This window comes from Polyodon spathula, chromosome 25 (genome assembly GCF_017654505.1).
Source record: "Polyodon spathula isolate WHYD16114869_AA chromosome 25, ASM1765450v1, whole genome shotgun sequence".
Taxonomy (NCBI): domain Eukaryota; kingdom Metazoa; phylum Chordata; class Actinopteri; order Acipenseriformes; family Polyodontidae; genus Polyodon; species Polyodon spathula.
This window is the reverse complement of record NC_054558.1, coordinates 23,098,014-23,112,024: the sequence shown is the minus strand read 5'-3', so window position 1 is coordinate 23,112,024 and position 14,011 is coordinate 23,098,014. Positions and strand designations below refer to the sequence as shown.

The 14,011-nt window shown below is 41.3% G+C and overlaps 1 protein-coding gene across 1 annotated transcript in view; it reads left to right on the top strand.

Moving 5' to 3' along the window:
• The window catches only part of LOC121299854 (E3 ubiquitin-protein ligase CHFR-like), a 15,456-nt gene extending 1,473 nt beyond the window's left edge, over nucleotides 1–13,983 (top strand). The window contains exons 2-17 of the mRNA XM_041228011.1: nucleotides 3,674–3,773; nucleotides 4,653–4,762; nucleotides 5,008–5,067; nucleotides 5,174–5,359; nucleotides 5,861–6,049; nucleotides 6,499–6,643; nucleotides 7,069–7,223; nucleotides 7,697–7,859; nucleotides 8,309–8,451; nucleotides 8,775–8,891; nucleotides 9,103–9,186; nucleotides 9,411–9,481; nucleotides 9,616–9,703; nucleotides 10,634–10,741; nucleotides 11,000–11,072; nucleotides 11,425–13,983. Of these exons, the coding sequence (XP_041083945.1) occupies nucleotides 3,674–3,773; nucleotides 4,653–4,762; nucleotides 5,008–5,067; nucleotides 5,174–5,359; nucleotides 5,861–6,049; nucleotides 6,499–6,643; nucleotides 7,069–7,223; nucleotides 7,697–7,859; nucleotides 8,309–8,451; nucleotides 8,775–8,891; nucleotides 9,103–9,186; nucleotides 9,411–9,481; nucleotides 9,616–9,703; nucleotides 10,634–10,741; nucleotides 11,000–11,072; nucleotides 11,425–11,467 (1,835 nt within the window). The 3' untranslated portion in view covers nucleotides 11,468–13,983. The remainder of the gene's footprint in view (nucleotides 1–3,673; nucleotides 3,774–4,652; nucleotides 4,763–5,007; nucleotides 5,068–5,173; nucleotides 5,360–5,860; nucleotides 6,050–6,498; nucleotides 6,644–7,068; nucleotides 7,224–7,696; nucleotides 7,860–8,308; nucleotides 8,452–8,774; nucleotides 8,892–9,102; nucleotides 9,187–9,410; nucleotides 9,482–9,615; nucleotides 9,704–10,633; nucleotides 10,742–10,999; nucleotides 11,073–11,424) is intronic.
• The last annotated feature ends 28 nt before the right edge of the window (nucleotides 13,984–14,011 follow it).

Genomic DNA, 14,011 nt, shown 5'->3' with positions numbered 1-14,011 from the left:
ATGCTGTGTAACTCAGTGTTAGAGTCCTGGTAAAGTTATTTATTATGCTGTGTAACTCAGTGTTAGAGTCCTGGTAAAGTTATTTATTATGCTGTGTAACTCAGTGTTAGAGTCCTGGTAAAGTTATTTATTATGCTGTGTAACTCAGTGTTAGAGTCCTGGTAAAGTTATTTATTATGCTGTGTAACTCAGTGTTAGAGTCCTGGTAAAGTTATTTATTATGCTGTGTAACTCAGTGTTAGAGTCCTGGTAAAGTTATTTATTATGCTGTGTAACTCAGTGTTAGAGTCCTGGTAAAGTTATTTATTATGCTGTGTAACTCAGTGTTAGAGTCCTGGTAAAGTTATTTATTATGCTGTGTAACTCAGTGTTAGAGTCCTGGTAAAGTTATTTATTATGCTGTGTAACTCAGTGTTAGAGTCCTGGTAAAGTTATTTATTATGCTGTGTAACTCAGTGTTAGAGTCCTGGTAAAGTTATTTATTATGCTGTGTAACTCAGTGTTAGAGTCCTGGTAAAGTTATTTATTATGCTGTGTAACTCAGTGTTAGAGTCCTGGTAAAGTTATTTATTATGCTGTGTAACTCAGTGTTAGAGTCCTGGTAAAGTTATTTATTATGCTGTGTAACTCAGTGTTAGAGTCCTGGTAAAGTTATTTATTATGCTGTGTAACTCAGTGTTAGAGTCCTGGTAAAGTTATTTATTATGCTGTGTAACTCAGTGTTAGAGTCCTGGTAAAGTTATTTATTATGCTGTGTAACTCAGTGTTAGAGTCCTGGTAAAGTTATTTATTATGCTGTGTAACTCAGTGTTAGAGTCCTGGTAAAGTTATTTATTATGCTGTGTAACTCAGTGTTAGAGTCCTGGTAAAGTTATTTATTATGCTGTGTAACTCAGTGTTAGAGTCCTGGTAAAGTTATTTATTATGCTGTGTAACTCAGTGTTAGAGTCCTGGTAAAGTTATTTATTATGCTGTGTAACTCAGTGTTAGAGTCCTGGTAAAGTTATTTATTATGCTGTGTAACTCAGTGTTAGAGTCCTGGTAAAGTTATTTATTATGCTGTGTAACTCAGTGTTAGAGTCCTGGTAAAGTTATTTATTATGCTGTGTAACTCAGTGTTAGAGTCCTGGTAAAGTTATTTATTATGCTGTGTAACTCAGTGTTAGAGTCCTGGTAAAGTTATTTATTATGCTGTGTAACTCAGTGTTAGAGTCCTGGTAAAGTTATTTATTATGCTGTGTAACTCAGTGTTAGAGTCCTGGTAAAGTTATTTATTATGCTGTGTAACTCAGTGTTAGAGTCCTGGTAAAGTTATTTATTATGCTGTGTAACTCAGTGTTAGAGTCCTGGTAAAGTTATTTATTATGCTGTGTAACTCAGTGTTAGAGTCCTGGTAAAGTTATTTATTATGCTGTGTAACTCAGTGTTAGAGTCCTGGTAAAGTTATTTATTATGCTGTGTAACTCAGTGTTAGAGTCCTGGTAAAGTTATTTATTATGCTGTGTAACTCAGTGTTAGAGTCCTGGTAAAGTTATTTATTATGCTGTGTAACTCAGTGTTAGAGTCCTGGTAAAGTTATTTATTATGCTGTGTAACTCAGTGTTAGAGTCCTGGTAAAGTTATTTATTATGCTGTGTAACTCAGTGTTAGAGTCCTGGTAAAGTTATTTATTATGCTGTGTAACTCAGTGTTAGAGTCCTGGTAAAGTTATTTATTATGCTGTGTAACTCAGTGTTAGAGTCCTGGTAAAGTTATTTATTATGCTGTGTAACTCAGTGTTAGAGTCCTGGTAAAGTTATTTATTATGCTGTGTAACTCCATGTTAGAGTCCTGGTAAAGTTATTTATTATGCTGTGTAACTCCATGTTAGAGTCCTGGTAAAGTTATTTATTATGCTGTGTAACTCCATGTTAGAGTCTTGGTAAAGTTATTTATTATGCTGTGTAACTCAGTGTTAGAGTCCTGGTAAAGTTATTTATTATGCTGTGTAACTCAGTGTTAGAGTCCTGGTAAAGTTATTTATTATGCTGTGTAACTCAGTGTTAGAGTCTTGGTGAAGTTATTTTGCTGTGTAACTCCATGTTAGTCTTGGTGAAGTTGCCTATTGTTTCTCATTCGAGTTCCTTACAGACCCGTTGAATGGTAACATACTGTAGTTTGTTTCTAGCATCTAATGCAGGAGCCTGTTTCATTGTATCTTTTAAGATATCATGTATCCTGTTACTGTTGCAAGCACTTGCAGAAGCATTATAGCTGTGGCCAGAAGTGTAGCATCACCCCTAAAGAATGAACTCATTTTGCTTCATAAAGTCTAATGAAACAGAGTAAAAAGAAATTTGACTTGTCTACCATACCAAACACTTGCCTCAAGGAATACTTGAAGGGAAACATTGCTTTTTATTGCAGTTCTGTTATTTCAGGCTCCAGCTGATCCCTTGTTAAGGTTGAATCAGGATTCAGTGTACTACACAAGAGCACTGCATTGTAAAGCAGAGCACTGACAGGGCATTGCAGCCTAACTAGCACAGACATGTTCGAATTGGGAGACCCAATAGGAGGGACATTTCAGAGGCTGTTGCTTCATTGCTTTGTGAAGTCTCTGTTTGGTCTGATCAGTTTGTAATTAGATTTCGATCAAGGAATATAGACTGGGTGAATCAGTAGATCTAACAAATCCCAGTGTGTGTGTGTGTATGTATGTATGTACAATGTAAACCTGCAGTAGTCATGAGACTATAGGTATTGTAAAAACTGCTAAATGGATTAATACAATGTGTTGTAATTGAGCTATATAATTCATTCTGGGCTTATTTTACATGACATCAGCTTATAAATTAGTAATACCAATCACTTTATAGATCACTTCATAAATCTCATATTTTCCTTCATAGTAGATGCGCCTGCAGTGTTGTGGTAACGTGTGTGTTTTTTTTTTTAAATAAACTGCATTATTTAGAATAATTTAGAAGATACTTAAACAATGCATGGATTTAGAAAACCTGATATTACATTGGAAAAGCAGAGATTGGGATTTTATTCTGGGAGTTTTAAAAGACAAGAATGGAACAGCGTTTATATTTAAGTGATGAACAATGACACAACATGCTTGATTATATCTATTTAAACTTAGGACATCTGCTCCCTTTGAGGCGTTTCACGTGTATTATGTGGGTAGGAAAGTTCAACCCCAAAGTGCACGAATACTGTGAGCTAGGCAGTATGTAATTGTGGTTGCCCTTGCTGAAGGATAATGTAATGAGGCAGCACAGCGTGTCTAACAGAGTTATTTAAAATCACTGCTAATACCTGCTAATCTAAGTTTAGTTGAACAGTGTGTTCAATTGGATGCAGCCGTTTCATCCCCAGCACGTGTCGATGTCTCCTGATAAACTCTCCTTCCACAGCCCTCTGATTCAGCGCTGGGATTTTCATTCTTGGCACTTGGGAACTGAATGGTTTTATGCATATGAAGCAGGTGTGCAGAAAGCGACTGTGTGTCCTTCACTGCCAGCTGGTGACTGAGTAGAAACTGGCATGTTGTTTGTAGTGACAATTCAACCCTTTCCCAAAGCGGATTTCATTCCGTACATTTTCAGCACGACGCAGCTCACCGATGAATAGCTAATCGTACATCTTGGGAAACTGATTCATTTCTTTCTTTTTATTTTTGCAGGCTGTGATCTTTCTTTTCCTGCAAACAAAATGGTCTCCAGTGACCACTGTAAAATTGTTCAAGATGAAAACTCAGGGGAGGTGTGGCTGGAAGACATGAGGTAAGCTTAAAGAAAAAAGCAGCTCTGCCAAGCCGTCAGAGTATGTGTCAAGGCTAAGCTTTGTGATGCATGCATTCACTGTCTGCATTAAAAGTTTACAGCACACTTGCTGTACTGACGAATCCCTGAAGTATGTCTGCAATGCATTCCAGTGTAAATGAGTTGTATTGGCAACAAAACACGTGTAGCTGGTGTGGAACTGTGCCAGGCAGCCTAATTGTCAGTAAACTGACTTGCTTGTGGGTAATGAAGCTGCTGGTACTTCACGCTAATGAAAGATCCCAGTGTTTTCCAAACTGCTGAACAGCCAGGATAGGGGACTGCTTCAGGCTCCCTTTCTGTTCTTCTCCCAGTGCATGGTGTTGATGAGTCATTGTGTGCTGTTTTATTAACCAGTCCTGAAAGGAGACAGAAGGGAAATCTGCAGAAGGCAAGGGGGTGTTTCCTGTGTGAAAATGTGTGTCGTTTATATTCATTGCTAATTAACCTGGAGGAATTGAATTGGAATTGAGTGGAAACTTGACACTGAAGTGCTAGCTAATTCTCTGGGATTATCAGCATTTCCACTAATTTAACACATCAGGAGAACTGTAGTCTGGTTGTAATAGGTCCCTGGGTACATTCTGAATATTGTTTTAATGGTGCATTACAAGGATGAGTAATATTCATACCTGCAGAAGTACCATACGATAGTTTAAAAAGCTAATATGCAATAGTGACTCCGATGGGAGTAAAGCATTAAATGCTGTTTAAATTAGTGCACCGTGTTAATGGTGAGAGAGACTGATTTGTTAAAGAAAATGCATTCATTTGATTTGTTTTTCTGCTACACAGTAAAAGTGGAACAATAAGTATTTCATTTTCATGTTTTTTATTTAGCACCAATGGGACAGTGATTAATAAGTCAAAGATGGTGAAGAAACAGACGTGCCAGCTGCAGAATGGAGATGTGATCTATGTTGTATACAGGAAAAATGAACCAGAACAAAGTAAGCAGTCCTTTTATATGAGTGTATAATCCTAATAATAGTGGGATTGGTTTATAGATCTCTTCAAACCTTGTTAGAACTGGACAAGCTAATTATTATTGTTATTATTATTATTATTATTTTGTCTGAGCTGTAAATTGTTGTCTGGTATTGTTTTGACAGTACATGTCTGCAGCAGATTGCATCCTCTATTGCTAATAGCATTGGTGTTTTGTTTACATCCTCATCAATGGCTCTCTTTGCAGATGTTGCTTATATCTATCATTCTATAACTGCAGAACAGGCGCATGTGCAAGAACTCAAAGGTAATTAATGGCACTGTGCAGATCATGAATCTCTATTGATCTCTGTCTTGTGGTGTTGCACATGTCCCCTGGATCTCATTGCTTTGCTGTCATGTTTGGAACGCAGGTGAGCCGTGTAGTAAACCCTTGATAAGCTCAGGTATGGATTGCAGTGTGGAGGAAACGCCGGGCATCGCCGCCCAGTCCCCCAAAGCCATTCAGCTGCCTCCCCATGAGGAGCCACAGCCGTCCACTTCCACGTCTGAGCTCTACAGCACCTCCAGCGCCGCTCGCCCACCCCCTTCCACATCAGGTAGGAGTTCATAGAGCAGGGGCTTTCAGTGGGCTTGGGAGCCTCTATAATACCACTGCTAAACCTTTCTTCTGTTATGTAGAAGGTACACTCTGATGTGGGATATCTGAGGATGATTTACCATACAGAAACATGTGTTTGTAATGCGATCCATTATAGTGGTCACACTATAAGCAGGAGGCCCTTCTAAAAAGATACACATTTGATTATAAATTCACATAAGCTCAAGTGTGTTTTCACATTCCCACTACGAAACAGGCAACCTAATGCAAAGCATAGGAAAGCATATACAAGCACACACTTATCCTGTTTAAGTCAAGCTTAAATAAGAAAACCAGATGACACTCTAAACAGAGACGATGCAGATGTGGGAGTTGGGTGCTCAGAGGAGAATGAAGCCTGTGCTGCATTTCCATGTCTGCCAGGATGGTTCTGTTTTTGCAGTTGAGGTTTTGGAGAGTAAGGAAACCAAATTGAATTAGTGATGTGTTTTAAATGTAGCCTCTGGAAAGACCTCTGCTGCCGACCCGTTCCCTTCTTCACGAGGACCTTGCCGCGCTTCAGACACTGTGGATTCCTCTGTAGAGCCTCCAGAGACTGAAGCAGCAGCAGCCGCAGCTCAGCCTGACAGCGCTGCCATACAAGCAGAGGAGGAGGACCTGCAGCCAGACCGGAAGAGAAGAAAGACAGGCAAGTGCAGCACCCTGGAGCACAGTGTTAATATAGTCACCTGCCTAGATCCAAGCAAAGTACCCTGCGAGGTCAGCAGCCTACAGACGATTCCTGATACTCTGGACACTCCCAGAGGTATAGGAGCTGGAGGTGCAAGACGTGACTGAATGAAATACCTGCCGTCGACCCCAAAGCAAAATAACAGACGCTGTCAGTAGCACCTAGCTCCTGGGGGACAAAAGCAGCAAACATCACAGTCTACTCAATCAAGTGTGCTACAGAATGTGTTGCTGGTGATGGGAATGCAAAGCTGCTGATCTGATTGGGTGGGGAGAAGTCGACTGCTCTTTCAGGTTTTCAATATTGTCCTGTCCTTTGTAAATAGTGTTGGTCTGTTTTTAAAATATTGTCCTTCTTTCCTTCCTTCCCAATAAATACTGATGCACATTTTGGCTCACTTGGGATAGGATGCAGTGAAGAGGAAAGCTCTCAGAAGGTCACTCCTAAAGATGCTTTCATGGAAAAGGAGAAAGCAGGGGAACCAAAAACTGACAAAATGGAGGAGTCTCTCACCTGTATCATCTGCCAAGATCTGTTGCATGACTGTGTAAGGTAAGGGCAGTGACACGAGGGCAGGGTTTGGGTTTCAATGTAAGATCTTGCAGTGTCAGGAACTGTTGTTAATATATCCTTCCCAAGCAAAAAGTGGATCATATGCCAAGTGTCAATATATTGTAATATTGATGCTTTTAAGTGAATGTTATGTCAGCCCTTGGTGTCTGTATTTGGGTGGTCATTCCAGAGTACCCTTGGATCTTGTGTGCTGGGCTGCTATGCTAAGTGATCAAGTCTTCAGTTTGACAGGCTGCTATGCTAAGTGATCAAGTCTTCAGTTTGACAGGTTGGAAAGTGCATTTCTTCATGGAAAGTGATGTGTGTATTTTTCAGTGGGTTGTGCTGCACTGCAGAGGTCCTGCTAATCTACCCACAGTGTTTAAGCTGTGTGTTTGTAATTGTGTGTGCTCTTGGGTTTGCAGTCTCCAGCCCTGCATGCACACGTTCTGCGCTGCCTGCTACTCCGACTGGATGGAGCGCTCCTCTTTCTGCCCCACCTGCCGCTGCCCTGTGGAGCGCATCCGCAAAAACCACGTACTGAACAACCTGGTGGAGGCTTACCTGCAGCAGCACCCAGGTACAGGAATCAGGAGAGCTCTTAACAGTGTGTTTATCAAGCAGTCAATCGAGCTTTATTTTATATAGCGCCTTTCATAGTGGACCACCATCACAAAAAGCTTTGCAAGATGCAGTAACAAGAAGAAAATCCATAATACTTTATATACAGAAACATAATATATGATATACAGTAAAAAACAATGCATAATACATTAAATACAGTGGAAAGTATAGAATACGTGATAGTAGCATAATACATGAAATAGTATACTGTATCATTATATAAGGTAATGTAGGTACACAAAAATATGAATAATTACTATAATTTTTTTTTAATAATTGCTTGAGAAAATATGCAGAGGGAGCAGAGTTAGGGGTTCAGCTCTGCCTTATTGCATTTGCTAATGCAATCTCTGATATCTGACTGCTTAGAATAGAAGAGGGGCAGGAGACTCTGGCTCACTGTTCAAAATCAAATGTGGTAAATTACAGAGAAGTGCCGAAGTGAGGAAGACCTGCAGAGCATGGACAAGCGGAATAGAATTACTCAGGACATGCTGCAGCCAAAGGTAGAGCGCTGGTTTTCAGATGAAGAGGGCAGTTCGGACTATCTGATGGAGCTTTCCGATGTGGACAGCGAGTCCTCTGATATCAGGTGAGCTGGTAAATGGTGCTGCCGTTTTCACTCGGCTAGAAGCACATTTTTTAAATGTTGTAATTTATTTATTTATTTATTTATTTATTTATTTATACTCAGAATAAAAACTTAATTTCTAAATTCCAACTACAGTAATCCTGAAGTGTTAAATGTCCTGGACGTGATTGAGTGGTCAGTCAATTTTTTTGCCAAATTTTAGTACGAGTGTAGTACGCTGCAGTGTAGTTCAGGGATTGCATTGGGTGTCTGCAGTGGAGTTCAGGGATTGCATTGGGTGTCTGCAGTGGAGTTCAGGGATTGCATTGGGTGTCTGCAGTGGAGTTCAGGGATTGCATTGGGTGTCTGCAGTGGAGTTCAGGGATTGCATTGGGTGTCTGCAGTGGAGTTCAGGGATTGCATTGGGTGTCTGCAGTGTTATCTAATGCATTCCTATTCTTGTTCTTCAGTCAACCCTTTGTGGTGTGCAGGCAGTGTCCTGGATTCAGGAAGAACCCCAGTCTGTGCCCAGCTGTCTCTGGACTGGAGGCTGAACAGGGAGAGTTTAAACAAGCAGGGGAAGCACCATCCACATCCACTGACACTCCCCCAGGTACAGCAGCACACTCCAGCAGTTTCCAACCTGAACCCTTAAACACCTGGCCAACTCACAATGCTGGAGCACTGCTTTCATTTCTCCATTGCAAATCATTTCAACAAGGTGGGAGGTATTTCCCAAGGTGTCTGCTCCGAGGTGCAATTTTTGTGTCATGTAAGCGAACAGGTGCTGTCTGATAATAAGATTGCATAACACAATTCAGATTAAATGCAATATAATAATAAAAATAAATAATTATAATCTTAAAATATGCATCTCTGATCAGATCATGTAAATCTTTTTTTTTTTTTTTTCCCCCCTCTCTGCCTCAATTGCAGTTGCCCAGGAATATACCTGTCCTCCTCACGGAAGCCATGTGATCTGCACCTGCTGCTTTCAGCCCATGCCTGACCGTAGAGCAGAGGTGGTTAGCCCGCAGCCTGCTCTTCAGCAGTGTGAGTGCTTTGCCTGACATGGAAATCACACAGGCGAATACTGTTGGGCACATGCACTCCATCTGGCATGCACACTGCTGGGAATAATATTGTTTAAATGACTTGCAGTGCATATGTATTTATTTAATTTTCTTGGTGTGCTAATGTGGTCTCAATCTGTGTGCGTGTGTGGGTGTGTTTCAAGATCTTCTCATGGTTTCTGTATCTGCAGGTACCGTGTGTCAGCGGCCCTTCTGCCACATGTACTGGGGGTGCACTCGGGTCGGGTGTCTTGGCTGTCTGGCTCGGTTCTGCGGTACGTCTCGCCCCAATCTGCCTTCTCTTTAATTAGGAGTTTGTTGTTGAGTTTGTTTTCCAGGTCTTGTTTGAGAGCACTGGCTGTTCCCAGTGTCCCTCTGTTCCTGATCCTCTGAGTTGTATAGCTGTCCTGCCACTTGGCTTTATTGCAGTTATTATTATTTAGAGAAAAGTGAAGCCTTGTGTAATTTATTTTTTTTTTTTTTGTCCTCCTCTTTGCAGACCTCAACCTCACTGATAAATGCTTAGATGGTGTTCTCAACAACAACAACTATGAGTCAGATATTCTCAAGGTATTGGATTTATCTGTTTTTTTATCTGTGTTTCATCATGCTTTTCCTCAACTTCTTGCTCTGTTCTTGCAGAATTACCTGGTCTACAGAAACTTCATCATGCTTTTCCTGTCCTTCTCGCTCTGTTCTTGCAGAATTACCTGGTGTCCAGAGGTGCGACCTGGAAGGAAATGCTCAAGGAAAGCCTGGTGTCTGTTCAGCAAGGAGTGTTTTATTTGTCCGGTGAGAGATGAGAGTACACTGTGGAATCCAGTTATTCAGGAGAGTCACGTAGATGTTGCTCTCCTGCACAATACAGCAAGAGAAACAGAGAGAAAAAGATCGGCCGTCTGACCTTGATGGAATCGTTTCCTCTGTTACAAAACTAAAAGCACTCGCGGTTTATAAACCCTGTTGAGTTTCACAAAAGGAATTTAACATAATAAAAAAATGTACATGCGAGAGGAAGCCATTCAGCCCATCTATTCTCATCCGGTTCTCAAAATCTTGTCAAGTTGGGTCTAATCGATGACTGAGCATCAGCAACATGACTGTAACCCATTCCATCCCCTCAGCACTCTGTGTGAAGAAGAGTCTCCTTCAGCAACATGACTGTAACCCATTCCATCCCCTCAGCACTCTGTGTGAAGAAGAGTCTCCTTCAGCAACATGACTGTAACCCATTCCATCCCCTCAGCACTCTGTGTGAAGAAGAGTCTCCTTCAGCAACATGACTGTAACCCATTCCATCCCCTCACCACTCTCTGTGTGAAGAAGAGTCTCCTTCAGCAACATGACTGTAACCCATTCCATCCCCTCACCACTCTGTGTGAAGAAGAGTCTCCTTCAGCAACATGACTGTAACCCATTCCATCCCCTCACCACTCTCTGTGTGAAGAAGAGTCTCCTTCAGCAACATGACTGTAACCCATTCCATCCCCTCAGCACTCTGTGTGAAGAAGAGTCTCCTTCAGCAACATGACTGTAACCCATTCCATCCCCTCAGCACTCTGTGTGAAGAAGAGTCTCCTTCAGCAACATGACTGTAACCCATTCCATCCCCTCCCCACTCTCTCTGTAAGGGTCTTCTATACTCTTGCTTTTATTTGAAGCTGCAGTAGATCTGTCCGTCATGAATTGCTGTCTTAATTTTATTTCCTGTTGTTCTTTTAGATTATCGCATCACAGGTAATGCTATGCTGTGCTACTGCTGTGGACTGCGCAGTTTCAGAGAGCTAGCGTATCAGTACAGACAGAACATTCCTGCTGCAGAGCTGCCAGGTGAGCCTTGCAGAGACCTGTTCCGATTGATTCACCGACCAGCCTTTAGAAATTATAACAGTCACGAATCCATCCTTTTCTTTACAGGGAAGTAGATCTTTCACACGTGTGTGTAATCAATGTACCATTCACTGTGGGAGTAACTTCACCATGAATTAACTGTATTTGTAATCTTATCAAATCATGAAATATCAGTGTAAACAAAAAAAGCGTGTTTGTGTAACTGAGCGTAATGTGTGTTTTTTTTTTTTTTCTCAGCTCCTGTAACTTCTCGGCCGGACTGTTATTGGGGACGAAACTGTCGCACTCAAGTTAAAGCGCACCATGCCATGTAATTATAAGCGCTTCTGTTATCTTGTCTACAGACTGTAGTTTAATTGTGCAGAAGCCTGTCTGTAACAGCACTGTTAAATTGCACATTTGAACAACAAGCCAGTGAAGTATTAATGTGTTGAATGTGAGCTTTCTCTCTGAAGGAAATGAAGCAGCAGTTCATGCTGTGTAACAGCAGGGGGGGCTCACACCTTGTGTGTTTGCCCCCTACGTAGCCAGCGTAGCACAATGTTTAGAAAGTCCTCTGTGTACAGAACTTGTACAAGCTTTGAGTTAGTACTGTACAGCACTAGCACACCCTTGTGATAAATGAGTGCAGTTTTAACGCTGAATGGGTTCTTATCCTTTAGGAAATTCAACCACATCTGTGAGCAGACCCGCTTTAAGAACTGAAGCCCCTTTGCAGTGCTTTCACATGGGAAGGATTGTGGGAGCCCTTCCTGCAGGATGAGTGTTCAGTTTACTGATGCCTAGTGTTTAAGAGCAGTAGCAAGTCACCACAAACATACAGCAAGCAGCGGGGCTGGGGGTGAAGGCAATGTGCAATGTACTGCTGTGCTCCCTCTGTAAGCTCTGTAAATAAATACAAGTATAGACAGACGCCTGTACATTTAAATGGAATAATCACTCAAAGTCAGACTGGTGGATTTATTTTTTAAACAAAAGGTTTTTGGGGAATATTCAAAATAGCATGCTAATTTCATAGTAACATTTAACACTGATAAGAGCCTTTGCTTGGTAGGTTACGTTAGTGTTAGGTCTATGAGTATTATATACTGTATAATGTTCTAGAGTACCTTAAGGATTCCTAATGAAGAGTATTCTCATCCACAGGCGTTCAATAGGGTTAGACTTTGAATACAGCCCGAGTTAACACAAAGAAAGAAAGAGAGGACATTTGTACACAAGCTGCCCGTCAATCAAGCAGATTAAATGATTGTCCTGTAACATGCTTTTCGTACGTTTGAATTGGCGAGTCATCCCTTCACGTTTCATTGTGTCGGTGCTTCCTTCCTCTCCCAGTGCTTCTTCCTACTGATAGGACACAGCAGTAGATCACAGCTGTCTGTTCCAATGGCTGCTAATGGAAGAATCAGACCTCCTCAACGGTGGTCTGCAGGTTCCAGCTGTGTGCTGCTGTGTTTGATTCCAGCTGTGTGATTCTAGCTGTGTGCTGCTGTGTTTAATTCCAGCTGTGTGCTGCTGTTTGATTCCAGCTGTGTGCTGCTGTTTTCGATTCCAGCTGTGTGATTCTAGCTATGTGTTGCTGTGTGCTGCTGTGTTTAATTCCAGTTGATTCTAGCTGCGTGCTGCAGTGTTTAATTCCAGTTGATTCTAGCTGTGTGCTGCAGTGTTTAATTCCAGTAGATTCTAGCTGTGTGCTGCAGTGTTTAATTCCAGTTGATTCTAGCTGTGTGCTGCAGTGTTTTGTGGTGACAAGCTACTCCAAAAAAATGGCCGTGCACAGTGGCCTTTTTTAATGCAAGTTAATCAAGTTTTTATACATCTTTCACTCAATAATATGTCCACTTAAGTAGACAATGCTGTATCCTCCTTTTCAAATGAATGGTTGCCAATGCCCAGGTCAAAATAAATAGGTGTTTGACTTCTGGGCTCGCATTGAATTGCTAAAATGTGCATTTTGTTAACCTCTGTCTCATTTGGTCCTAACTGGCTGATGTACTCACAGCGTGCCTGTCTATCTGGTTCTAGTTGTGTGCTTCAGTGTAGTGTGGGTGATGCTTGCTGGAAGAGATGCAGTCACTTTAACGAGAAAGCCTTATAAGCGTTCTACTGTGTATTGTACGGTTTTAGAAGTCGCAGTGATAAAGCATTAGTTAGGACTCATTGGAAAATGACTTGCAGTTTGTTTTATTTACTGGTTGGGTAGTAATGTGTAAAGCTGAACACAGGCACCTCTTTGGGGTGTGGTTTGCTGCTCTCTATGTTTCAAAAGAACAGCAGACTTTACCTAGTCTATCCAGAACAGGATTCTTGCCATAGAAGTGTTAGTTTGCATTGTCCAAGGTTGGTGTATTATGTTCATCATTGCAATGCAGTTACTGGGACATTCTAATTCCTGGATACGTTTCTAACTAATGAAAGTTTAACACTTGCCTATCAATTTACCTATGGTTAATGGGTCCAGACCCAGCCTAAAAAAGGCACGTTTGTTTGGTAGAGTTCTTAGGTACGGTGCAGATTTAACAAAACAGCAGTTTGTTCTTCTGGAGTCTTAACTGCAAACAGATGGTAATCCCATCACGGCACTGTTTCTTTTTAAATGTAAAATACTCTGATCAGTGTTAGCAGCCCAGCTTTGTGTATATAATGACAGATACCTGTGCTGCACACAGTTTAGCTGGAGTTGTGTGTCTTGATTCAGCCAGGCGCTGTCACATTGCAGCATTCCAACACCAAGCATGCTTGGACCTGAACTCCAGCTAGCACCTCTGTGGAGCTGCTGGATTCCTGTCGTTTTGAACAAGAGACTGCCAGCATTTGAATTTGGGATCAGGAATAGAAGACTGCCAGCATTTGAATTTGGGATCATGAATAGGAGTCCTGTCTCCATTGGAGGGGCCAGTGTGTTCTCAGGCAAGTTTTCTGGTGTTATAGTACTGCACTCTGCTCAAGAGAATAACACAAAACCCTACCTCCTCCAGGCTTGCAAGACAATTACAAAATACGCATTGTATTCAAGTCAACTTTCTGGCGTAATAGCAGTACGATAAACACCGTTATTCTGAGAAACGTAAAAACCAAATCGCTAGCGATGCTTCTTCTCCTTGTGTATTGGTGCAGTTTAGAAAATCACTTACTGGTGAAAAGAGCAATGTACTGTACTGAAAAAAAATTAACACATTTGAAATGCTTTTTGGGTCACACTAATAAAATACTATCAACAATTTGTGTTTTCTGTTCTTGTGTGAAATT